General features: G+C 40.6%; 2 protein-coding genes across 7 annotated transcripts in view; one reads left to right on the top strand and one right to left on the bottom strand.

Moving 5' to 3' along the window:
- Positions 1–3,156: 3,156 nt before the first annotated feature.
- On the bottom strand, positions 3,157–19,436 carry TGDS (TDP-glucose 4,6-dehydratase). 5 transcript variants are annotated; one of them, XM_059144239.1, is made up of 13 exons: positions 19,210–19,433; positions 17,926–18,998; positions 16,872–16,938; positions 15,794–15,862; positions 14,553–14,643; positions 11,972–12,114; positions 10,754–10,852; positions 9,819–9,878; positions 8,569–8,612; positions 7,772–7,937; positions 5,852–5,910; positions 5,192–5,289; positions 3,157–4,004 (listed from the first exon to the last, which is right to left on the bottom strand). In XM_059144239.1, exons 2-13 carry the CDS (start codon positions 17,931–17,933, stop codon positions 3,934–3,936), a joined length of 975 nt encoding a protein of 324 aa, XP_059000222.1. In that variant the 5' UTR covers positions 17,934–18,998; positions 19,210–19,433; the 3' UTR covers positions 3,157–3,933. The 5 variants fall into 5 exon arrangements, with proteins under 5 accessions (XP_059000222.1, XP_059000221.1, XP_059000224.1 ...); XM_059144238.1 differs by having other exon boundaries at positions 17,926–18,803; XM_059144241.1 differs by having other exon boundaries at positions 18,680–18,803.
- Positions 19,437–21,410: 1,974 nt separating this feature from the next.
- GPR180 (G protein-coupled receptor 180) overlaps positions 21,411–27,136 on the top strand; it is a 30,739-nt gene continuing 25,013 nt past the window's right edge. For both annotated transcript variants that reach the window (XM_059144231.1, XM_059144230.1), the window contains exons 1-2: positions 21,411–21,676; positions 24,600–24,758. In XM_059144231.1, coding sequence (XP_059000214.1) covers positions 21,532–21,676; positions 24,600–24,758 — 304 coding nt within the window. In that variant the 5' untranslated portion in view covers positions 21,411–21,531. The remainder of the gene's footprint in view (positions 21,677–24,599; positions 24,759–27,136) is intronic.

Raw genomic sequence — 27,136 nt, 5'->3', positions numbered from 1 at the left:
TGTAGCCTAGAAGATGGAAGACATACCCCATGAAGATCCAGGACTTGCCATTTCAGTAAGTTCTTGGGAGTCCAGTGGTGAAAATCAAATTGCCACATGTTGCATCCCCTTCCACAAAGAAGGAAGCACCATGGCTGGCAGGCCTCTATGGATGCTGGAGGCAATGCATTCCACACTTAGGGATAAGGCTCCAGCCCATAAACTGGGTGACACAGAGTCTGTGTGGGGCAGGGAAAGGACCCTGAGGCAGGGCCAAGCTGGGGGGAAAGTTTCCCTGCCACTCAGGTCATATGCTCTGGTGGGGGCCCTATGGTAGTGGAGATGTCAGTCATAGACAGAGATGCAGCATAGATTTTATGGTGAGCCCCAGTGGGAGAATCACAATGCATGCACCTAGGGTTCTGGGTGGGGCGGAAATTTCCAATGACAGTGGAGAACTTTATGATTTTAGAAAACAGCTCCTGGCAGGTTACTAGGCCCTGGTAGAAACAAAATACTTGACTAGAGGACTTCAAGTGACCATGTCTCCAGAAATGTCCATCACATGCTGAGTTCTTTTGGACTCACTGTTATGGACTAACTTGAGTCCCCACCCCACCTCTTCAAATTCATGTGTTGGAATCTTAAGCTCTAATACTTCAGAATGTGACTGCATTTGGAAATAAGGTTTTTAAAGAGAAAATTAAATTAAAATGAGGTCAAGGGGAGGTTGGGACTAATCCAATTCAGTCCTAAACACACTGGGGTGAGCAGTGTCCTCACAAGAATGAATTTAGACAGAGACATCAGCATGCAGAGAGAAGACTGCATGAAGACAGGGAGAAGGCAGCTTTCCATAAGCCAAACAGAGAGGCTCCAGAAGAAACTGACCCTGCCAACGACTTGATCACAGACATCCAGACTCCAGAAGTACAAGAAAATAAATTTCTGTTGTTTAAGCTACCTGGTCTGTGGTATTTTGTTACAGCAGCTCTGAGAAACTCATGCACCCAACTCGTCATTAAGTCAGGTGGGCCCAGTAGCAGTGCATGGTGAGACAAAAATGGTCCATTGGGATTGAGCCTGGGTAGAATCAGAGGGCACCAGGAAGCTGCAGGAGTACGTAGGCTAGACTCACATGACACCAGCTTGGTCCTACCACAGCTTCTACCTGTGGCCATGGAGGGCCTGTACAACCTCCTGAAAGGAGAGGAAAAAAACCAATGTTATAGACTAGTTGGCTTGTAATGTGTGTACAAGCGACAAACAGATGGTGGCTGCATTAAAGCCACATAAGGCTGGCTTTAAAAAATGTGCAAAGGAGCAATCTGTCAAAGGGCAGAGCTTTCAGCAGTGTCCCTGTTCCTGTGCTTTATACGGAGGTGACTGGAAGTGAGAAATACATGAATGCATGGGCAGTGGTGAATGGCCTGGTTAGCCTGTCTCGTGACTTGGAAGGAAAAGACTAGAGGCAGAGATAAGGCAGGCTTGGAGGCATGTGAATGGCCACATGGGGGTGGCTGGGGAGTGTGAAGATCCATGTGTCATGTATTAATACCCCCTAGAAAGCAAACACGGTGGAAGGGGCACTTAACAATCAGGTAGAGAAAATGAGTAGGTTCCTTAACTGTGGCTAGACTTCACCATCAACTACCCCAGAACGGCCGCAATGGGCACCTGAAAGGACTCACCATAGATGTGGAGATGGAACCTGCCCTTGGGCCTCCCGGCATGGACTCTTCACTTACCAAGGCCAGTCTAGCTGTAGCCGCTGCTACACACCCAACCCGCTGGCAGCAGATAAAGGCTGTGTCCCCAGTAGGACACCATTCCTTGAAGGACCAACCAGTTCCTTGGTGGCAAGTTAACTTCATTGAGTCCTTTCCAGCCTGAAAGGGACAGTGATCTATTCTCATGATCCTTTTTCCATACGGATTTGCCCTTTCTGCCTGCAGAGCCTTAGCCAGCACCATCACCCTACCCAATCTTGTTCCTTCTTTTATCGTTACAGGTGTTAACTTTGACCGTCTGTTTCTGCATATTCCCTTCAGATTGGCTTCGTTCACTTAGTAATAGGCAGATTGGGTCCTTTTGTGGCTTGACAGTTCATACCGTTTGGATACACCAGTTTATTTATCCATTCACCTGCTGAAGGACATCTTGGTGGCTCCCCAGTTTGGACAATGACGAATAAAGTGAATAGAAACATCTGCAGGTTTTTGTGTGGACGTAAGTTTCAAGTCCTTTGTGTAAATGCCAAGGGGTGTGATTGCTGGATCACACCCTAAGGGTGTTTAGTTTTATCTTCCAAAGTGGTTGTGCCGTTTTGCATTCCCACCAGCAATGTATGAGAGTTCCTGTGGCTCCATATCCTCACCAGCATTTAGTGTTGTCAGTGTTCTAGATTTTAGCCATTCTGATAGGTATCTAATTTTTGTTTTAATCTGTACTTCTCTGATGATATATGATGTAGAACATTCATTTTTTACACTTTTTACATAAAGTTTTATTAACTGGTTTATTATCATGTGTTCCTAATGTTTGTCAAGGTCATCTCCTGAGACTAGATAAATGATAAAAGTGAAGCTATACTGAGTATATTGAAGTTGGAAATAAAAGTGTATACAAAAATATGTGCAAAAACAAACGACACAGAAAAAACGTATTTTATTTTGTCATCTATCTCAATGATCAAAGTTCACCAAAGACCATTTGCTTTCAGCGGGTCCCATTTTCGGCCTATAACTTCCTTGTCTCTCCACACTCTCACCTCCACACCCTTGTGCCCGTTCCCCTGCTCCATTTCCTCTAGCTCCTGGCCAACTCCCAACTCTGCCCACCTCTGGATCAATCTATTTTGACACTTCTTGGAATTCTGGAATTACAATGTTCAATTCAGTTTGTGCTTCATTCTTGTTTGGCAAATCCTCTTACTAACTTTGGATTTGCTTGTTCTTTTCTCAATCTCTACCTCCTCAAGGCCCTTCTCCAGTCTTATCCCCCTCCTTTAGCCACCTCCAAGTTAATGACCTTGTTACCCATTCCACAGAGGAAACAAGCCATCACCCATGCATGGAAGCCAGAAAACTGGGCACAATCTTGGACTCCTTTCCCTTTCTCAGTGTAATATCCAGTCAGTTGCTTTTTCAAGTTGTCTTAAAGTCTTTAGGAGACAGAGGAATTAAAAATATTTAATCAAGTAATATAAAATTTTTTCTACAGCAAAATAAAAACATACCTTACTAAAAATAAAGCCACATTCTACATTGAATACATTAAAATATTGATATTTTATAAATAAAATCATTTTAAATGGTAAATACATGATAACATTACTCTCATATGCAGTTACTTATATATAGTACAACAACTGACTTTGAAAATATAAAAACTACATTCTTCTTTTAAAAAACATTTAACTTAATTTTACAAAATTACTAAAAGATAAAAAGTGCTAAATATGCTTCCATTGTTCCCATTTTAAAACAATTATAGCACATCAGATATTTAAAAAAAGATGAATGAGGGCATATGCCCCATCCTATATTGCCTAAGAATGAAAACTTGAGACTTTCTGGGCAATGGGAAAGGCTGGGAAGCTGAGTTCAGTCCAGCCAAGGCTGTCACCCGCACAGAGCTGTTCCCCATCCTGGTTCTCAGAACCGTGAGATCCCTCCTTCCTGGCCTCCCTTCTTTAGAGAAGCCTTCCTAGGCCTCCTGGTTCCAAACTTTCAGGAGAAAAGGTTTCTGAAAGAACCTTGATACTTAAATCCTATGGCAATACTAAAACTATCCTGAAGATTGAGGCATTTTGCATTTGAATTTTATACAAACAGTCACGAATCAATTCCATATGAAGAAGACACTTCATCAGTCACTTGATTTCATATCATTTGTCGAGGTAGAATAATTTTCTTCTTTCTCTGAAAACTGTCCTTTCTATACAAATGGTGTTTATACTGGAAAGGGTTCTAATGCCTTTTCTGCATTCTTCCAGTTGTGAAAATTCTCTCTGTACCAGTCAACTGATAGGAAAAACCAAAAGACAAAAATAAAATTAAAATATCGAACACCAGTTAGCCAACATTTACTGGGCTTCTGCTAAGTGAGAAAAATCCTGCCCCACAGCTACGCAGCTCATTTTACCTAGATTTTTAATTTAAGTAACAATCAGTCTTGTCAAAGGGGTGCCTCACGAAGAAAACAATTTGATTCTGAACTAATCAATGTCATTAATCACGAGATGTCTCAATACCTGAAAACTTAGATTTAAAAATCAGTTATTGTTTTCTTTTTAACTTCAAAAGTCCTTCGATACTGCATCTGCTAGTGTTAAGTATTTAAGACATTCTGATTTTAAGAAACAAGGAGAGAGATTAAGTTATTTGCCTTGGTTTTAAAGTTACAGAAAGAAATGTACAGTTTGTTCATGTAAATGCAGCAATACTGCATTACAGGTATGAGGAGATGTTGTGGTCTTCCTTCTGGTAATATGTAAAATTAGTTTATGTGGCTATACTATCGGTAGTTTTTTTGGGTTAAAAAATGATCAATTCTCTCTGAATTAGCTTTTAAAAATTCAACACAAGTACTCTGTGTCAAGTTCTAAACGAAGACTTCTCTTCTACATGTGAGTTTATCTTTTCTCATGAATACATTTTTAAACCAAACTTTAACATATATATACAGATTTTATATACACTCATCTTAATGGCTATTTCTGCACATACTAAATTTTGTTGGTTTCAACATAAAAAGACTTAAGACACTCAAAGACTGCAACTTGATCACTCCTCAAATAGAAGATGCCACAGACCTTAAAATGGACTGTTATTTTACATATTGCCAAGAAAGAAAGGAAAGTGCAGTAAGAAGAAAACACCGGCAACATTAAAATTCACACCTTTAAAGAATATGGAAAAAAGTGAGAAGTCTGCACCTGAGAACCAATGAACTAGGTATCTGACAAATGCTGATAAGACACAGGAAGCCTGAGTAGAAGTCAATATGTGAAATACAACATACTGGAGTATGTTGTAGGAGATATGTTACTGTTGCTGCTGGAAATACATGAAATGTAACAGTTTGAAAAGTGAAAATGATTCATCACTATAGTCTACTGAATTTATAGTGTTCTAAAAGTAAATTACATTTCCTTTAAATTTTTCTGAAATCTCACCCCCTCCCCAGAAAGTATCAATGCATAACATACTTGTTTTCTTTATTCCTTCTTTCCAAGGCACTTTGGGTCTCCATCCTAAGCCATGTATTTTTTCTGACTTCATTGGATATCTCATGTCGTTGGTAGGTCTCAAAAAAGAAAAAAGAAAAAAAAAGATTTAAAATGACATTGTGGATACATGACACACTTAGAGAAAATTTGCAAAATAAAGTACACGTTGAAAAAAAATCATCTGGAATCCCAGATGCCTAATCCTCTCTATGGCTCATCCTTTTCTGCTTTCAGCCACAATCTAGGTATGAACACAATGCCTCATACCTAAATGTTTGATGAATGAATAAGTAAGTCCATATAAATATATTAGGGCTCTTATGTACCATACCCTAAGTCAGGTACTTTATATACGTTATAATAAACCTTCAAATACTTCTATTAACAAGACATCATTATCCATATCTCACACTCTAGAAGACCTCAGACTTGGAAAAGGTCAGTAACTTTCTTTAAGTCACACAACTAGTAAGCAATAATGTTACCTTTATTCTTTTGATACACAATTAGGAAAAAAATATTTTAGTGGAAAAATCAAGAGCAATAATACTAGTTTCTGGTTAAGTCCATATATTTTAGAATTGTGTAAGTATCTAAGATTTCACAACCTTTCCCTCAAGGCTTTAACTTGTTACTCACCTATCATTCACATAATCCACCCAGCTTTCCATTTCGGACTCTGAACTGGTCTCTTTGATCTGTCAAAATGGAGAAGGCTTTTGAGTCAAAATTATAAAGTGAGATCAGAGAATAACAAAATATTCAATAGCTGATTAAAGAGACCAGAAAAACACCCCCTTCGGAGTGCCTCAGGGATGCACTGGGTTAAGCATCTAACTCCAGCTTCGGCTCAGGTCATGATCTCAGGGTCATGAGACTGAGCCCCACGGAGTTTGCGTGAAGATTCTCTCTTTCTTTCCTTTTACCCCTTCCCCCATCTCTAGCTCTCTAAAATAAATAAATAAATAAATACATGATAAAAAAATAAATAATAAATAACAAAAAATAAAATAAATAATAAATAATAATAAAACTTTAAATAAAGATTTATTTATTTATTTATTTAAAAGATTTTATTTATTTCTTTGACAGAAATCACAAGGAGGCAGAGAGGCAGGCAGAGAGAGAGGAAGGGAAGCAGGCTCCCCAGTAAGCAGGGAGCCCGATGCGGTGCTCGATCCCAGAACCCTGGGATCAGGACCTGAGCAGAAGGCAGAGGCTTAACCCACTGAACCACCCAGGCATCCCAATAAATACATCTTTAAAAAAGAAAAAGAACCCCTTCAAAGTGGGGGAGACAGCTAAAATGAAGAACATTTTAGGAACACTTTCCATGCTTGATAACCCATATTCCATCTGAAGCTCACAAAGAATACACATTGCATAAACTAGGGGAGAATATTAATTTTTTTGGCTCTTGGTTATTATTCAGTGTGATACTGTAATTTATATTAAGTATATATTTGGTCTTTATCCAAGTTCCTAAAACCCTTGGAATTTCCTAAGTGACGTGAGATAAAAGTGTCTTCTGCTGTTCACAACAAGCTCCTTTCAAGCACACCAAGTTTATGTTAATGAGTGAATTTTGGAAAGCCCCTACAGGATGGGGGCTGGTGGCCAAGGGAACCAAGCCTGTGCTTAGAGGGCTGGAGCCTGAATTAATAGCCAGTGGTCAATGATTTAACCAGTCATGCCTACTTAAGGAAGTCTCCATGAAAAACCAAAACAATGAGGTTTGGAGAACTTCTGAGCTGCAGAAAACATGGAGGTGCTAGGTCAGTGGTGGCCCAGGACAGTGCATGGTCAGTCCATGCTCCAGCATCTCCTCCGTCTAGCTGTTCCTGAGTTCTATCCTTTGCAATGAGCCAATAATCTAGATAATAAACTGTTTTACTGACTTCTGTGAGTCACTCCAGCTAAGCACCTCTGCTGATCGTCAGTCCGTGGTCAGAAGCCCAGGTGACAACCAGGTTTTGTGGTTGGCCCGTGAAGCAGGGGAGAGCCCTGGAGGTCTGAGCCTTTAGTCTATGGGATCTGGAGCCATCTCCAGGCAGATAATGTCAGAATTGAGTTAAATAATAGGCCACCCAGCTTGTCTCTGAGAATTTCTTGGTGTGGAAAACCCACATGTTTGGAGTACAGAGTATTCAGAGAGCCAAGCAAAGGCAAGTATTTCCACACACCAAGTCTCCCTTACTACTGAATCCTGAGACTGAGAACTGATGTTCACTAATACATACATACACTCCTAACTATAATTACTTCCATATCATCAATCCTTAAGATTAGCGCACACCGTTTTGTATTTCTGACATTGAGGTATTTATTACAGTAAGCTTCTACATCCAATCTGTTAGGATTTTTACTTTCCTGAAAAGCTGTTATAAATGAGTGATATAACTTCCAATAATTATATATCTTCATGTATTTTTCATTTTTTTACTCAATCACTTTCTAATTGAGTAAATTATAAACTGCTGATTTTGACTAAATGAGTGATGACTGCCACTGATTTAGGGACCATTTTGAAAACACTATCCTCTTAAAATATATACACACCAGTTGTATTAGTTCTTTGGCAAGCTGGAGCACTGACATTTCAAAATTGGTTCCGATGTTATAAATTTCACCTGGTTTCCCTTTCTTGAGGACAGTGAGAAATGCTTCTACTACATCAGTTGCATAAAGGAAATTTCTTGTTTGAAGCCCTGATCCATGAATGCAGCTGGAAAGATTAAATGAAAGGGAATCATAAAGTGTAAAAAGCTCTCCCAAACCAGGGTAACACAACGCCTGGATACAATTCCAGAGAAGCCAATTTCCATGGGGAGCCTAGAAATCGTTTACCAAAAACACTTATTCTCATGACTTTTCTAAATTTTATCCATAATTTTTAAATGACCACTGAACCTCATGCAGCACTCAGTAAGGAAGTAACACACATATAAATGATCCCTCAGAAATAACTTACTCATCAATTTTCTACTTTAAGTTCATTTTGAAGAAATATGTATAGCTCAGTGATTAAAAGGATTAAATAAATCCTTTGGAAAAGCAAAATTATATAAAGATGTTGGATCTTAATGAGATAATTCCAAGTTCTAGGCTACATTATTTAAGAACTGAAATTATTAAAAAAAAAATCCAAGTTATCTAAGTAAATCATAAAGATGAGTAACAGATTATAATTATTTAAAGAACCATCACATTGAGGGTACAAGGAATACATACATCTGTTGAAACATTCAATTCTATGGTCTTCAACTCTTAAGACTTTATGATTCTCAAGACAGGCTGTCACCAAATATTTTCCACATACCAGAAAAACATGGGTACAAAGGTAAATAATAACATACCATTTCCTGTTGTGTTGTAGTAAAGATATAAATTTTGGAATAACCTAAAAGAATATTTAAATATCATTTCAGATATCGGAAATTCACTCATTAATATGAATCTAACTCATCATAAGATTAAAAGATTATGATTATTAAGAAATATGCATATAGATAAATTCTAATTTTTTATCAGTTTCAAGAAAAAAGCTATTGTAATTTTGATAAGTGAAAGAATTCTACAATAGCCTCCTATTTCACAAAAACAAGTCATCTGCTGGACAAATATAAAGACAAAATGATACAAATAGTGTAAAGATTCAGAAAATGTCTTCGTGAACAGTTTGGTCTCATCACAAGTTCACCTTTGATTTCCTGAGGACAGGAATCATAGCCCACTTACTGCTCTGTGTACAGCACCTACCCAACCAGTGCTTGTGAAATTAATAAAAAGTGAATTCCAGTGCCACTGAATTTAAAGAAAGGTTATGTTAAACAGGGTGAGATATATTATTCACCTTATAATGCGCCTCTGAAAGGTACTCCCCAAATTAAGCAAAGGAGACATTAAGACCAACAGATCATGACACGGCCCCTTTCTTTGGCCAAAGAGATCAATGCAACCAGCTGGAAAGTGAAAAATCCCATCTCCCAGTTTTTAGGCACAGAAGGCAATGGTTCGTTCAAATTAGGTTTAATGATACAGAACCAACTGCACAGTTGGTTCAGCCTTTTAAGTACATTTCTTTATTCACAATTCGTACTATTTTCTGGAAGACATTCAGGCCAGCAACTATAAAGAGGAGCTGGGGAAAACAGTGAGCCGGCTGACGGGAAGACAAATTTCTGTCCCAGCTTCCCGCAGGACTCTCTCACTAGCTCTCAAATTCCTGGACGCAAGCCAGGAAGGAGTCTTCAGCGGCATGGCAGAGGCGAAGGGAATGCTCTGCAGAGCTTCAGAATCGTGAAGAGCATTTTCACATTGTGATCTCACTGGACCCCTCAAAATCCCTTGAGTATTTTCACTATCCTCCAGTTTAAAGACAATGTTCCAAGGGCGTAAGGTCACACCAGCCCATGTCAGGTTTAGACCTCAACTCAGGTCTTCAGACTCTACACCTGATGAGATTTGCACATGGCCCATACACTGCTTATAATTATGTATAATTACAGCAGAAAATATTTCAGACAAATAACTGCAGAGAGATTATCTTAAATAACAAGAAGCTACAATCACCGAAACATAGTGCGGATTCACAAGTAAAATGTACCTTTTCTGGATACTGATGTGGTCCGTAAACATTACTGCTTCGCGTGATGACAGCTGGAAACTTAAAGAGTAGTCAATGTTAATGCAATAAGAGGTCCAATTGTAATGATTCTCTAAGATTAAGAAGTCCTGAAAAATGGGCACTTGCAGCTAAGTAACTCCACACACATCAAGGACAGAAGTGAAGAGCTTTTTTTTTTTTCCTGATATAAGGTTCCTGAAAATATGGGAGAGGATAGGACTCAGAGAAGGGCAGAGGCTCCTAAAAGGAAGAGGAATATTTTCTCTCCTGGGACAAGAGCAGGACAAATACAGATGGGAGCAGGTTGGTTAGGTTTGAGAGCAGAAAATCAAGGGAATTTCCACCAGATGATTTCAGAGACTGCGTCTCAGACCTTAGGTTTGGTTAGATGTGAAACTTCACATTGTCTTTCTCTGATGCACCAACGCTTACAAATAAAAAGAGCTGGAAAGTGAAAAATCCCATCTCCCATGAAAGGACAAAGGGTCAACGCTTTGGAACACAAAAGGCAAGAAAATGTCAAGTCCATTCATGAGGAGCCGAGAGAGGTGAATCAGGCAGAGGGGACCATGTGCAGGTCACGGAAGCTGCTCTACTTTGTCTGCTTCCCCCCGGAGGATTCTGGGAATCAGGATACTCCAATAGGGCTTTTCCCTACAGCTGTCATACTTCATGTACCACTGAAGTGGGAAAACATATATAAAAATGATTTCCTTTAAGTGGTGAACTAAACAAGAAGTAGGTCCTACTTTGTCCACATGATATAGGAAATAAATATTTTAAACTCCTTAATATATAAACTCCTGAATCTATGTCTTCAACTTTAAAAATGGAATGTGGCTAATGCTAACTTGGAGTTTTATCACCTAAGTCAAAAGAAAAATGATTCCAGAGTTTCTGAAATCAGCTCTTACCTTATATCGTTCCCAGTACGACTGTACAAAACACTCAGCAGCTGCTTTAGATGATGCATAAGGATTTGTAGGTTGTTTGGGTGAAGATTCATCAAATTCCTAATTTCAAAAAGATGCATTAAAAATACATATTATGCATAGTTTCTAAGTAGAAAAAATAAGAAAACATATAATAAACTTGAAATGTTAATTACTACATGTTAAAAGACACTACTGAACCCCAACTATATCCCTGGCATTTTTCTAAGCATTTTTTATATAGTAGCATTCACAGCAACCCTATAAGAAAGGCAGAGAGAACAGCAAGTGCAAAGGTCCTGGGGCAGAATTGTGTCCACAGGAACTGCAAGGAGGCTGATGTGAGAGAAGAGAAATGGGAGATGAAGCCAGATAGCCGGAGACCATGTAGAACCTTGAAGGCCAGTGTAACAAGATGAACAGATTTTGAGCAGAGTAATGTCATGATCTGACTTTTATTTTAAAAATCATTCTGGTTACTGTGTCAGATCTGATGTAGGGTGACAAAGTTACAAGAAGAAAAAAGTTCACCTCACAAAAATTGCAATGAGAACTGAGAATAATAGCTTCTCACAGGTGGGACTGGATACTGAGGAGAAGTGGTCAGGGTCTGCTTTTTCTCATTAGAAGTTGTTTCAAATTGCTTTATTTTTTTTCTCGCCATGTGTGTGTTTTGGTAAAAATACAAAACAGAATGAGGTCACTCGTTGCAAACAGTGATGATGAAAAATGCAGATGAGAATGGAGACATCTTTTGCATAAAAAGTACAGTATGTGCAAACGATTGAAAAAGAACAGACGCCAGTTCCTACATTAATTTCATATTCACTCCTTAACATTCCACTGTTTCCTCAGGGGAGGAGGAAGGTGAGCAGGCAGTATGCCGTAGTCTAGTTACCTACGCCTGGCCATGGGAAGGACATTTGTCATATATGGACTGGGACAGAAAGGTGGGATGTTCTGCTCTCTTGCAAAATACTGTCAGTCAAATTACATATTAATTTGTACCAAGACTAGGTGGTTGTTGTCATTCAAGGTGACATTCTTTGATCTGAACAGAAGACACAAAGGAATAACATTTTGGAGAGTCCCACAGTGTGTGTAATGAGGGGATGAAAGAAACCCAGAAAAGGTTTTAAGAAGACAGATTTGCATCGTGGTCCACGGTAAGGAGGAGAAACATACCATTTCTGAGCTTACCTTATCGAGACTGCCTCCATATACTTCATCTGTGCTCACGTAAATGAACTTCTCCACTCTGGCTTCGTGGGCAGCACTCACCAAAACATGAGTGCCATAGACATTAACATACGTAAACTCAAAGGCACGTACAAATGAAAGATCTTAAAAAAAAAAAAAAGAGAGAGAGAGAGAGAAATCTAGAATAATTCCACCCAAGGGACAAAACAAATACCCAACAGTAGACTCAGGTTTAAGGAAAGTTCTATTCACTTCTCTTCATTCACCACAACTGCAAAAGTTTAAAAAAAAAACAAAACAAAAACACATTGCTATTTATGATTGCTTTAAGCCTAAATTGTGAAGCATATGTAAATTCTTAGAACCTAGAAAACTATCAGTGCTAAATTTGCAGGAAACACTTTTTTTTTTTTTATTCTAAAAAGAAAAAAAAAAGGATACATCTAAATTTAAAATGTTCTTAAATTTAAAACTTGAAACTTCCAGTTTCATAGATGGCAAGGCTTTTCAGATCAATCTGTTATTGTTGAAAACACAACAAATGTTCGATAATTTTTTTTTTAAATAAATTTACTTGAAGAATAGGTTCTCTATAATCTGGGAATGAGGGAAACTTTACTAAAAATGGCTCACAATCCAGAAGCAAAAGGGGAAAAAAAAAACCCAAAACCTGATCAGTTCAACTGTGTTAAAGCTCTTGCACAGAAAAAACAACCAACCAAAAAATCTATAAACAAAGTAAAAAGACAAATGACAGATGAACCATGACAGACTATGGACTCTGAAAAACAATCTGAGGGTTTTGGAGGGGCGGGGGGTGGAGAGATGGGTGAGCCTGGTGGTGGGTATTAAGGAGGGCATGGACTGCATAGAGCACTGGGTGTGGTGCATGAACAATGAATTCTGGAACACTGAAAAGAAATTAAAAAAAAATTTTTTTAAAAGACAAATGACAAACTGGGACAAATATGTGAACTTATCAGAAACAAAAGGCTAATATATTCAATCTAAAAAGAAGTCATATAAAATAAAAGAAAACAACCCTTTTGGATAGGAGACATAAACAAATAGTTTAGGCAAAAAATGCAAAGGTCCTTAAGCTGAAGATGCTCAGCCTCAATTACAATAAGAAAAATTCAAAATGAAATCTCAGAGATGCCACTTCTTACCTATCAGATAGGCAAAAATTTAAAAATTTGTTGGTGAGGCTATGGGGGAAAAGATACTTTATATATTACAAGTAAGAATGCAAAGTGTTTTCAACCCCTAAGGAAGGAAATTTCTCAATAGCCAGGTGAATTACATGTGCCTTTCCCCCTTCACCCTGGTTATCAGGCTGAATTGTGCTCCCCCAAATTCATGATGGAACCCTGACCCCAAGTACCTCAGGATGTGCCTATATTTGGAGACAGGGCCTTTAACAGGTAGTTAAATAAAAATAAGGCCATCCAGGTCCCTGTCCACCATGACTGGTATGTTTCAGAAAAGACATTTGACACAAAGAGAAACACTAGTGATGCCCAGGGGGAAAACTGTCAGGACACAGAGAGGGAGTGGCCACTTGCAAGCCAAGGAGAGAAGCTTGAGGAGAACCTGGCCTGCTGGTGCTTGGACTTCCAGCCTCCAGAACACAAGGACACAGGCATGAAGCCATCCACTGTGGTACTATTTAAACAGCAAAATGTAGGAAATGAACACAAACGGGGTACAGCTACATAATGGAGCGTATGAAAATAAAAAGGAACGAGGAATATGTTATATTCTGCTACAGAATAATCCCCTAAATAGACTATGGAGGAGACCAAGGTAAATTATAATTTTAAAATCAAGTAACAAGGCAGTAATATACCACTAACGAGGATTCAACAATATTCTATCTTCTGTTTAGGTGATGGCTATATGAGTATTCACACTATCATTATTCATTTAACTTTACTTCTAAATTCTTCTGAATGTATGGTATATTGCACAATATAAAATGGTAGGCAGAAGATATCGCAGATGCACAGAACACTATGGATAATATAATGTTCAACTGCGTATCCCCCACCTGGCTTTAAAAAAACACACACACATGCACACACATTAAAAATATAGGTGAGGGTCGCCTGGGTGGCTCAGTGGGTTAAGCCACTGCCTTTGGCTCAGGTCATGATCTCAGGGTCCTGGGATCGAGTCCCACATCGGGCTCTCTGCTCAGGAGGGAGCCTGCTTCCCTCTCTCTCTCTCTCTCTCTCTGCCAGTCTCTCTACCTACCTGTGATCTCTCTCTGTCAAATAAATAAATAAAATCTTTAAAAATATATATATATAGGTGAAGGCCCATCTCCCCGGAAGTTATCACTATATTGCATTTAGTTAAACTCAATGTTTTAAGATTGCATTTACAGTTATATTTCAACCTACATGAATAAAAGTGACTGGAAAAGCACACAGTTTTCCTGGAAGGGCATGGTATGTGCTCCTTCAAAGACATATTAAGTCCCTACTTGCTAGACTTCAATACTGGACTTTGATTTAGGGTAATTAGTCACTGGGAAAAAAATTTGCCCATCATAACTGTAAGATAAAACAATGCTTACCTACATGTGTTTGTGCAGCAAAATGTAGTACTATATCTATTTTTTCTGTTTCAAAAAGCAATTTCACAAAGTGAGAATTACATATGTCACCCTATACAAAAAAGAAAACAGGAAAAAGTGAAATTTCACTCAGCCACTGCCATTGGTAATAGCCATTTTACTACATGAACCAAAACAATGATAAGAAAAAAATTAATCTCCCCCATCACCCTGCTTTAATAGAGATTATCTTGAAAATCCAACCAAGGGGCCAAATAAGTATAGTAATGATGTATTTCTCCAGCATCTGAGGATATGAGATAATCAGTTCCAAATACTTATTTGCAAATATGTGTCCAAAACAGTATTTTATTGAGCACCAATGACAACTAAGAACCAAGCTAGCTTTTTCCCATAACATTTTTGCCAACCTCATGTTAATAGGAGATTTTTATAAACATATTTTTCAAGTTTGAGGTAACCATTATTGCAATACATTTAAAGTAAGTGTAACCATTTACAACCACATTTTTAAAAAATGTGTTTTACCACAACTGAATGAACTAAGTGGATTCGTTAAAGGACTTTCAATGTTATATGTACATTTAACTCTTCTAAAAATATGTATTCTCAACAATTCTTTGGTGACTGAAAGAAATGCTTTCATATAGAAGAGTGTGCTCGGTATATTCTTTATAATTTGTGGTGAAAAGCAGAGTTTATAGATTATCTTTAAAAAAACCCATAAATCATGAAATAGTTTCATTTGACATTAAAATTTCCCTTTGTAGATTAATGACCTGGCTCTCTGGTTTATACTTCGGACTCTTCTAAGAGTGCCTAGTAAATCAGCCCTCCAGAGCCAATCAATCCACTTTGATTGAAGAACATTAGCCCACGGGTTGTATGATAGGCTCTTTGGCTGTTGCCTGGCCTAAGTAACAGTCCCCTCTACACCAATCTCTTTAAAACCCAGCAAGACCTCATTAAGAAGGCTATTGAGGACCTCAATATCATAAACCATGTAAGGTCAGTCACCTATGCATAGAGCTGCCAAGGCACCAACTATCACATGCAGCTTTATAGTGGTATTAATCTAAAAGTAGTAGTCTCTGTAGCACATGGTACTGCTGGAAATTAGAAGGTCTTCAATAAGTATGCTTTCCAAGCCCACACTACACAAGCTTGCCAAGTAGAAACAATGTTTGAATGGCTACATAGGCACATCAAAAAATTATATAATTATAAGAAAAGTTTCATACCTGTATAAATTTGTAGTTTTGTTTGTTAGAAATGGTTTCAAGATTCTTCAAGCTTGCACAGTAATCCAGCTTAAAATACGTAAGTGAGGGAGAGGGAGAGAAACAACACAAAAAGTGATAATAGTTTTTCCTATAAAATATCGATTTATTTTAAAGACTGTAGCTATTCTGATCGTGATACGAAAACATGTTTTCTTAAAGTGTTTGCTCTTTGCTTTTAGAAGACGTCTCTGGTATATTAGAAAGTAAAAAAACAAAAATCATGTAATTTTGTTACTTTTTGAAAATACAAAAAATTACTTTTTAGAAACCCTTCCTTTAAAAAATTTTCCGGCCCAGATTTGCCCCCAGCCACCAGAAAAGCTTACCATTTCTTACTGCAAAAGAACTAGTACTTGAAAACAATTACACCTTTGTTATGCATATTATAACTCATTACACTGTTTTCAGAGTTAATTGTTGGTAAATCCCTGTATAAAGGGGGAAAAAATTACTGTCTCTGATAGAAAGGCAGGCAAAAATTGGTAAGACCTACAGATAATTCTGTCTATAGATTTTTTACGATTATGTCTTATGAAATTAAGGTAACTGTGTCTCATGTTTCAAGTCAAAAATCCAGTGATTACCAATCACGGCTTTCAGACTCTTCAGGGAGACTTCAACTATTACAGAAAAATCCTCAAAACTAAATTAGTTTTAATTTAAGAAATAAGTATGTAATTTTCCATAAGGTGGCAGTTATAATATCAAATAATAAAATAATAAAATCAAATAATCAAAGTATTCCAATTCCAGAAAAAGATTAATAATCACAAGATTACATTAAATATTGAATTCAGGGTTGAAGATATTCTTCTGGTAAAAGTACTGCACTTAAAAGCTTTACTTTATGGGCTATCATAATGAAAAACTTCTAAAAGACTAAGATTAAATATAGCATGATCACATGACTATGTAGATCCCTAAGTTGCCAAAATGACCGAATAAAAACTAAAATATCAGTGGGATAAGATTCTAACACTTTAAAAAAAAATGTATATAAGTATCCGTGCATGAAGCTCATTTTTATAAAACTCACCTTGTCTAGATTTATGATCATATAGTTTGGATAGTCTTCTACTAAAGAAACGATCATATGTGATGCGCTTTAAAAAAAAAGTATATTTTGTTAGTAGAAGATGTAACCTTTTCCCTAAATTCTTCACATTTCCTAAATGTTACCTTAACCTGTCGAGTATTAGAAACTATTCAGAGATATCTTTAAGTTTCTGCAAAATAACAGAAATAACATTAAGTACACTGAATACACTCCCTCCTCCACCCCCACCACTTTTCACTAACTTTCTCAACAGGATCAATAATCGGTATTGATATATCAATATCCTTTGGCACTGTGGAGAAAAGAGAATTTACTGGTCCTGGGTATAAGGAAAAAAAATTGTCTAACCAAACAATTTGTGTCCACGTGCTTTGAGTGTGGGAGTGAAGCAGGTTGATAAGTACAATGGGTGGTGGTCAGTACAGACAGACTGAAACTATAACATACCTTTAAAGAGACCATGGGTATAACTGTGCAAAACTTCAGTTAGTATGAGCACAGTTGTTTATGTTCACAGTAACCCTACTGCAATTACTATCTCCTGGTGCAAGAATTTGGTGGTGTAAACTACAACATTCAGGGAGGTTCTAGATTAAACAGAGGTTTCCAAGCTAATAATGGCTGCAGCCATCCTGAATTGGGTAACCATATTGGCTCCTGGTTTTCCCAGGAGCAGGAGTGGAACCAGAGGCATCTCTCAATGAGATGGTCCACCAGATTTCCTCATAGACACCAAAACATTCGGCTCCCAGGAATAAGGGCAGCCCTTGACCAAATTATGAACTCAGAGTTTGTACTTGACAGCCCTTTCACAGCATTTTCTAGAACCTGCCCTTCTGGGACCAGCATTCTCACACAAGTACCACCCTTTTATGGCCATGCCCCTCTTCTCATTAGATAAACCCTGCCTGCCTGGTACCCTCCTCCAAGTTATTGTCAGATTTAAAGAGGTGACTTAATGTGCCAATGGGGGATGTGATTCCCATGTTCCCATGTTCTCTTCCACTAGACATCGGGAGTTTACTGTTGGTACCTGTGCATTCATCCATTCAATAACTACCGATGACCTTTGTAGAACAAGCCAGGCATTCTTACAGATGCTGAGGGAACAGTAGTCTCTGCCCTCATCCAGTTTACATTCTAGAGCAGGGATGCAGGCAAGAAGCCAGTAAACATTAATACACAAAATAACTTCAGGACTTCAGATAGTGATTAGTGTGTTAGTTGGGAATGGGGCGCTTTTAGATAGGATGGCTAGGTAATGCCTGTCCCAGGAGGTGATTGATGTCTACGCAACCATTGGAAATGAGTGATGCAAGCCCTCTAACAGAAGAGGAAGCAAGTGCAAAGGCCTCAAGACAGGAGGAATGAGCCTCAAGCGTTCCAGAAATTCCAAAAAGGTTAAGTGCAGCAGGTACAGAAAAACAAAGAGGCAGAATGGCAGATCAGGTTGGAAGATCAGGCCCCGGGGCACTTGAGTCTTCTAGATATGCAAAAGAGTTTGGATTTTATTCTAAATTTGACAGGCTGGGGTAAAACTTCGTGGGTAAAACTGGGGTAAAATTTTGTGCACTTATCTACTTAATAAAAACTGACTTCTGTGTGCAGAACAGACTTTTAGCCAACAAGGGGGGAAGCAGTAGGACCAATCAGAAAGCTACAGTCGCAATCCAGGCAGAAGCCAGTAACGTGGACTAGGATGGGAGGGGGAAGGGGCGAGAAGTGGTCGCGTGGGAAGGGGATGCGCCGAGAAGTGGTCGCGTGGGAAGCAGTGAACGCGGACTCACTGATTGCACGTGGGTGTGGGAGGGCAGGAGGCATCGCTCAACTCGTCCAGCTCAAAGCACCAAGAGAGGGTGTGGAGGTGTTGCCATCGTTGTTTTATAGCCCGCTGAATAAATGAATGTCCAGCTAAAATCCAAAAATCGTTTCTTGGCTCTTACATGCACAAGGCCTGTCTGCGTACGGAGGGGGCGGGCTGGAGGCTGGGGCCGTTGGTGAGGAGTTTACCGCCCTGTGGGGGCACTCGGAAGAGGGTCAGGTGCATCCCGGGCCAGGTAAGAAGGCAGAGAGCACCACCGCGCTTCAGCTTCGGTGGGGAGGCGCCTGAAAGAAGTCGCGGTTTCAAAGGAACCAAGACTTCGCAAGCGGGAAGAGGGGGAAGAAGGTAGGCTGATGCTGTTCGTGCGTTAAGACCCTCCCACATCAGACCCCCCCCCCCCCCAGCTGGTTCCAAGTTGCCAAGAGCAAGCAGAGGCGCAGGAAAAGGTTGGGGTTTCCGGGGAGCCACTCCTCGTCCAGCGGCGCCGTTACCTACATGAAACCAGCACCCCCGGTCACCAGGAGCCGCTTCGCAAAGCTGCTGGGAGGACCCAAGGGCTCCGTCCGGCCCGCAGCCGACATCTCCCAGCTCGGCAGTGCCCGGCAGCGGCAAGCGCCAGATCTGTACACCGCAGCGAAGTTCCACCGCGACTTTGCGCGACGCGTCTCGCGGCCCCGACACGTCAGTGGGGGAAGGTGGCAGCAGCTTCCGGAGACCGGCCCGCTTATCCCCGCCCCCTTGCGCGCTGGGCGGGGCCCTCGGGTGCGCGGGCAGCGCCACGCTTCTGCGCAGGCGCAACTCTTCTCTTTCCCAAACAGGGCCCGTTAGGTGTAATTGGGGTGGCTGGGAAGTGGGGTCTGGAATGTTTGGTGTCAAGTGACACCAGAATGGATCAGGCTTTACCTGGGTACGCAGATGGTCGGAGTTATGAACGATTACCTTCGTTTTATTCTTGTACTGCTGGACAATTTCCACAGATGACTCACCGGTTGAGCTAGAACTTCAGAAGTCCTCTGCTTGCAAAGTGTGGAAATGGGAGTTCGCAACTACAAAATGCGTTTTGCTTGGTTGTTCATATCATTACCGACAAATCAGGCTGCTGGCAGTTCTGGTAAAGAGGTTCCCTAGACCCTTCCCCTACGGTTCTTGCTCACCCTGCCTGCCCTCCTTGTTTCTCCTTGAATTTTTCAAGCATACTACTTCCCTTAGGCCTGGATGCCCTCTCCCCAGATGCCTGCCTAGTTTTTACCCTTACCTCTTCCGTTCTCAAGTTGAAGGTCACCCTTGTAGAGAGTCCTTCCTTGACCACCCCAATTAAAATAGCAAGCTCTACCACAGTCCTGCTGAACCATTTTATGCTTCTTTCTTTTTTCTCCATAGCAGTCATCAACATTTATGTTGAAATACTCGTTGGTACTGGCCAGAGAGGGCAGGGTCTTTGTTTTGTTTCCTGCTATAATCCCAAGGCCGGGAGACCAGGCCTGGCACAGAATAAATGATAAGTTAATGTTGAATGGATAAATAAATATCCTGATTGTTGTTTTTTTTTTTTTCTTTTTTCATATAATGTGTTGGCAAAGTATAAAAAGAATGAGAATACCCATCATTTGTTACAACCTTTTTGGGGGACAAAGTGGTAACATACAGGAAAAGGTCAAATGCACATAACTTATGATTCCCAAATTCCATGATGTATAATATAGATAATTGCAGAAAAACACAAATATGTTCACCAATATATTGTTTATATGTAATAGTGAAAACGTGCACACAATCTAATAATACTGTCTCACTTCTTAAATACAATGGATCTTGAGTGCTACAGGCTCAGACAGGAGAACCTGGCGTGTTCAGCGAACTGACAGGGGCTCGGTAAGAATGGAGATGAAAAGTCGAGTTGGAAATTGGAGAGACTCGAAAGCTATAGTCTGGAGTCTGGCTTGTGTACTACAGGTGATCAAAAACCTTTGAAGGAAGTGATGCAGTCAAATTTTGTTTCCCAAAGCTTTCTGTGGCTCTAGGGTAGAGATGGGCTGTGTGTGGCCAACTGGAGAAAATTAAGACTGTGCCACAGGACAAGTAAGATGAGACCAGGATGGCCTGGATATCCAGAGTGGCAGCTGCTTCCTACCATCGCCTCCCAGAAGAGGGGCTATTAGACATGTTTCATTGAGATAATTGGATGTACGGGTGTACGCTGTACTTTGCAGCTGTCTGACGATATAAATCAAGAAGACAGGTAACCAAAGAAGTTAAAATCGGTTAGATGCGCCAAGAGAATTCTTGCATTAAACTTGGACATCTACAGTTACAACTACGTATCTTTGGACAGTAAAACGGAAACGTCCAGTTTGCATAGGCACCTCGGCCTTTGCGGGAGCTTTCTTTTCCTCACCAGAACCGGTGCCATCGTGCGCTTCTTCTCAGTTCTTCCAGAACCGTACAAACTCCCTGGAAAGTCCTCGGGAGCCTGGCGCATGCGCAGTAGTACCACGCATGGAGACGGCAGAGGTCTAGGCTTTTTCCGTAACCGGAGGCAACATCCTTCCGAGTCTCCGTAAAAAAGGCGGGAACTAGCCGGCAGGCTGGGGAGTGATGGGACGCGCGCCTCCACACGTCCCGCCCATCTCGGCCTCTGATTGGTGGGTGTGCTTGGCTCGTGGCGGAGGGGCCTGCCACATAGGTTGTCAGTCTTCCGTGGGCGGGTCCGGGACGCGGGTCCTGCTCCCTCCTCCCGCGGCCCAGGCTGCCGACGTGGGGAAAGCGGCCGCAGGCAGTTAGGGCCCGGGTGTAGGTGCCGCGAGGGAGAGGCGGGGGATGGGAGCCCTGCGGCTGCTGGCGGTGTCTCTCGCCTGCTGCTGGTGGCCGCCGGGCAGCCAGGGTAAGACCCTGCGGGGCAGCTTCAGCAGCGCCGCGGCCCGAGACGCTCAGGGCCAGAGCATCGGCCACTTCGAGTTCCACGGTAGGTGCGGGGGGCGGGGAGCGGGATGCAGGCGCGTGGGCCCACCCCGCGGGCAGCGCCTCCCCGCCTCGCTGGGGGAGGCCTGGAGCCGGTGGCCGCGACGCGGGGGACTGCCCCGGCTGCACCTGGACTTCCCGCAGCGCCGGCAGCCCGCCCCCGACCGCAGCTGCCGGGATCCGGGACGCGTTCACGCCCGCCTTGCCGTCACTGCTCCGCACTCCCTGGTCTGCACCCTCCCCCGACTAGTGACTGTGGTCCGCACTGGAAACACCGTTTCCCCCTCCCTGCCCACCCGGACGAAAGTACCGAGGACTTCCTCCGCTGCATCTTTCGAGATCCTTCCCTCAAGGAAGCATCCTTTGCTCAGTCCTGGCTCAGCCTGGTTATTACACTAAGACACTGTACTTACGGGTACATTTAAGCTCCAGAACTTCGATTTACTGGGTTTAGTTTTTGTTTTTAAGATAATTTGCTAAAACCGACTCGAAGCAGAGAGGTCTTGGAAACCAAATAAAATACTTGCTAATCTAGTGGTCCCGAGGGGGGACAGTTTGGTTACCCCACTACTAAAGGAGTAGATTCACCATGGATCAGGAGGCCTAGAATTCACTTGACAGAAATGCCTGTAAGTGTGTTCTGGAAGCTTCTTCATAAGTGTATCCTTTCTGGCCTTTCTGAAACGAGAACTGCATTTGATTCTGACTTCCTGGTCTCCCTCAAAAAGCAATGTCTTAAATGAATGAATTTGCAGTTCATTCTAATTTTTGCTTTACTTGCACTCTGGAAATTTAAGTGATTTTCTGGGTTCGTACTTTTGGTACTCTAGTTGACTGGTATTGTATTCCAAATAATTATTTGCCCTGATGAGGATGGTATCCTTGATTAATACAGTTTTTAGCGTTAAAAGATGCAATGTCAGACTGTTGTCCCAGAGAAGGTAATAGAGCAAAGAAACTATTTTGGTGTAGGGAAGGAATTTGAAGTATTGCAAAATTACAGAATTGGTGTAAATGGAGGGGAACCTGAAAAAAAAATATTTTTTTAAAATCAAAGTGTTTAAAATAGCTGAGAAAATGAACACAGTTTTCCAATATCCTATGTGGCACAGAGGTTGGGTGAAGAAGAAACTATAGAAACACTTTATTATTTTTTTTTAGGTCACATTTTTAGTTTGTTTATTATTTTTTTTAATCAGTTGGCTGTAACTGTACTTTGAATATTGACAGTGATAGCAAAGACTCTACAATAAATAACACAACCTGGACAGTGCTAGAAAATCTGGGATATATGGATGCTATGATGTGGGTTATCAGTAGCAGAGGGACTTAGAAAACCCGGATATCTCATCATTACTTGGTAAACATGGAGGGGAAACTTAAGTAGATAATCCGGATATCTCAAGGAAGACTGAGGACCAAGTACGTTAACACACATACACGCTCTTTCTGTGTATGTGTGTGTTGTGTGTATGTATATAAATTTTTTTATTATTTCCAGTCTTCCGTGAATTTGAATTCAGTAAAATAATAATACTAAGTAATACTGAAATAATTAACTAACTCAGAATGTGATTTAAAATGTTAAGCCTTCATGTCACTTCTAAAATTTTGGATAGTTTATAATATAATCAATTTATGTAGGAGACTTGGACATTCTTTGATACATACTAACATGAATTTATTTAAAATGTTTTTTCAGGGCACCTGGGTGGCTCAGTGGGTTAAAGCCTCTCTCTGCCTTCGGCTCAGGTCATGATTCCAGGGTCCTGGGATGGAGCCCCACATCGGGCTCTCTGCTCAGCAGGGAGCTTGTTTCCTCCTCTCTCTCTGCCTACTTGTGATCTCTGTCAAATAAATAAATAAAATCTTAAAAAAAAAAATGTTCGTCAAAGTGATAATTATAAAAAAAAGGACAACAGCACAGGAGAAGAGATCTTAAAATGAAAACTGAAAACCGCCTCCTGCTTTACCTCTCACCCAGAGTCCCTTTCCCTAGAGGCAACTACTTTTTGCCATTTCTGTTCGGGGTCTTCAGTGTACATTGTGTGTACAACCAGGCTTATTTTATAATGTCTCACAACATCTATTGTTCTGCAAGTTCCTTTGTAAAAGTCAAAGATGTCAAATCTTTTGTCAAGTATAAAATGTCTACCTCCAAACTCATTTGTTTAAACTTTCTTGCTATTAGCTATGCGTATTTTTTACATTAAAAGTATATTAACTCACAAGTTATATTAGAAAACGAGGAACTTTGGTGGGAAATTTCTGTAGATAGTTTATGAACAAATAGTAAAGATGTGGAGTGGTTGTAGAATGAGGCAAAAATTCTCTTATGGTGAATGTCCAAATACAGCAGATGTTTGCTGTTTATTCAGTGAAATGGCATCACTTTTCATTGGAAGTGTAAGGAGATACCACACATTAATTTGGATAATTATTATGAATAGTCTTTTGATTTGCACCTGAATGGGCGCCTGGGTGGCTCAGTGGGTTAAAGCCTCTGCCTTGGGCTCAGGTCATGATCCCAGTATCCTGAGATGGAGCTCCCCCCCCCCCACACACACACACAATCGGGCTCTCTGCTCAGCAGGGAGCCTGCTTCCTCCTCTCTGCCTGCCTCTCTGCCTACTTAAAATCTCTGTCTGTCAAATAAATAAATAAAATCTTTAAAAAAAAAAGAATGAAAGAAAAACTGTTCTTGGATATTCTATAAGACTGATGAATCACTGAACTCTTCCTCTGAAACTAATAATATTAATTTAATTAATTAATTTAATTAATTAAATTTAAATTTAAATTTTAAAAAGCAAAAAGGAAATATGCTTTTTAAATTCCTGTTTTGATTAATAAAGGTGTTGAATTGTCTTATCATGTGAGTTCCATACAAGACCAAACAATTTAATAATTTTTGTCTTAATGTCAAGGTGACCATGCTCTTCTGTGTGTCAGAATCAACAACATAGCAGTAGCTGTTGGAAAAGAAGCTAAACTCTACCTGTTCCAAGCCCAGGAATGGCTAAAGCTACAGGAGAGCAGTCATGGTTATAGTTGTGGTGAAAAATTATCCAAAGCTCAGTTGACAAGTGAGTATATCTTCTTTTCTTTGATCATTAGATTTTGTGGGGTTTTTTTCCCTCTTGAATGTTAAAATCTTTATTTTCATATCAGCATGTTTCATGACACATCTCACTGTGATGACATTTTGTCTAGAACATTTTAAGCTGAAGTTCTCCTTGATCAAAGGATAGAATGACTTTCCCCTCCCCTTGTTAAAATTTTGTGAAAAATATCCAGGTAATATAAAAGGCATACTCTCCTTCATTCAGACTTCTTACAAGTCAGTCACATAATTCATACCAATATGGCAAATGTATTTTGGCCTAGTGGCAGCATAAAATGAATAATAGCATTTGTTGAATGTTTATTATCTGCTAGCACTGAGCTAAGCACTAAATATGTATTATCTCAGTTAATTGTATGATTTAGCCCAATTGATGGTGTTTGTTTAAGATTTTATTTATTTATTTGAGAGAGAGAGAGAGAAAGATCATGAGAGGGGAGAGGTCAGAGGGAGAAGCAGACTCCCCACCGAGCAGGGAGCCCAATGCAGGACTTGATCCCAGGACTCCAGGATCATGACCTGAGCCAAAAGCAGTTGCTTTTAACCAACTGACCCACCCAGGCGCGTTCAAGTGATGCTGTTTTGCAACGTGTTATTGGAACGTGGGATCTAGTCATAGGGTAACACAGTGTCGTTTTAGGATGTACCAGCACCGCATCATTTGTAAACTTCTAGATTTGCTTCCGGAAAAGCTCTCTTATTATCATAGTTGCCTGTATCTTTGAACCCCTTTACCCTCATCAGCCCTATCCCAAGTATTAGCGTGTATTATCCAGAATTAGTGAAATTCTTTTTAATTTCTGTGGAAATGAAGGGCATATGCCCTGCTACCCATTTTACCCCTTGGAAGGTAATTGGTTGTAGGAATGTGAAGCACCCAGGGAAAAAAAAATAGGAATTATTCCTCTCCTCTCTTTCCCCCCTTTTGTTTCCCCTACCACGTTCTGCATATCAGCGAGTCTGAATCTTCTTTTAATCTAGTCAAGTAAAACATTGCCATTTTCTGAACTTGCAGTCTTAGTCTCAGCAGCTCTCTGGTCCCTCATAAGGCAGCCAGCAGGAATAGGGATAAGAGGAGAAGCCCCTGGGGTGCCTGGGTGTTCAGTTGGTTGAACATCGGACTCTTGTTTTCAGCTCAGGTCATGATCTCAGGGTTGCAAGGTCGAGCGCCACACTGGGCTCTGTGCTCAGCACAGAGTCTGCTTGAGATTTTCTCTCTCCCTCTCCCCACTTCCCCCACCTCATGTACACATTCTCTCTCTCAAGTAAATAAATCTTTAAAAAAAAAAAAAAAGGTAGAAGCCTTGCAATCCCTGCCACCTCTTGTGGGGCTCTCTTATCTAGATCAATGAGATGACAATGACAGGATGTTGAATAAGTCTTCCATGACTAGATTTAGGTATCAAAGAGATGGTTACATAAACTTATTTTCCCTCCCCTGATTTTCAGAACTCACCTGGGAAATTTGTCAAACGCTCAGTATCAGTTGTCTTTTCCTTTCTATGCCAATTCCGTCATCTAAATGTTCCATAGATGGGTGAAAAGTTACAACCTTCCATTTCCACTTATTATGTCCGAAACCAGTTTATCATCTTGCCCTTCCAAACCTGGTTGTCTTCCACTTCTGGTGTTCCCTGTTTCAAGATGGCACCACCATCTGTCCTAGCCAGAACCCAGGGAGTCTTCCAGCACTCCCTCTTTGAGCTCTCCGTCCCCTTCCAATCTGTCAGTAAGTGACCTCTGAATATCTCTGGAATTCATCTGTTTTTCTGTGTCTCTGCCCCTCCCATGTTATTCCAGGCTGTCATAATCTTTTGCCTGTTGCAGCAGTCTCTTTCCCGGCCACAACTGCCATGCTGGTGCCCCCCTTAACCAGAGCGATCTTTCTGAACAGCAGATTTGATCATGTCGCGTTCACTTCCTCACCTACACCCAGAAATACTCCAGTCATTTTCTTTTGCGCTTAGGACAAAGACAGGTGTCCTGGGCCTGCTCCGCAGAGCTGTCGTGGTGTAGCCATATTTACCGCCCAGTTCCATCCCACAGCAGTGTCCCCTCCTGGCTCATTTCACCTGCAGGCTTGTTTTATTTCAGTGCTAGCCTGAGCCTTTGCACAGGCTTTTCCTCTGTTTGTTCTTCCTTCCCTCTCTGGCCCCTCTCTACACTAAGTTGACACTTGAGTTTTTATAGCTAGTTTTTTTCCATAGCACATATTATAGTTACCACTTTATATCTTGTGTTTTTGTTATAAAATCAGTCAGAGCAGCAGGGCTCTTTTGCTCCACTCGTTCATTTCCATTGCTTCATGTACTAGACAAGGCGCTTGTGATGGATCAGGGA

This window comes from Mustela lutreola, chromosome 13 (genome assembly GCF_030435805.1).
Source record: "Mustela lutreola isolate mMusLut2 chromosome 13, mMusLut2.pri, whole genome shotgun sequence".
Taxonomy (NCBI): domain Eukaryota; kingdom Metazoa; phylum Chordata; class Mammalia; order Carnivora; family Mustelidae; genus Mustela; species Mustela lutreola.
This window is presented reverse-complemented; position numbering and strand designations above follow the sequence as displayed.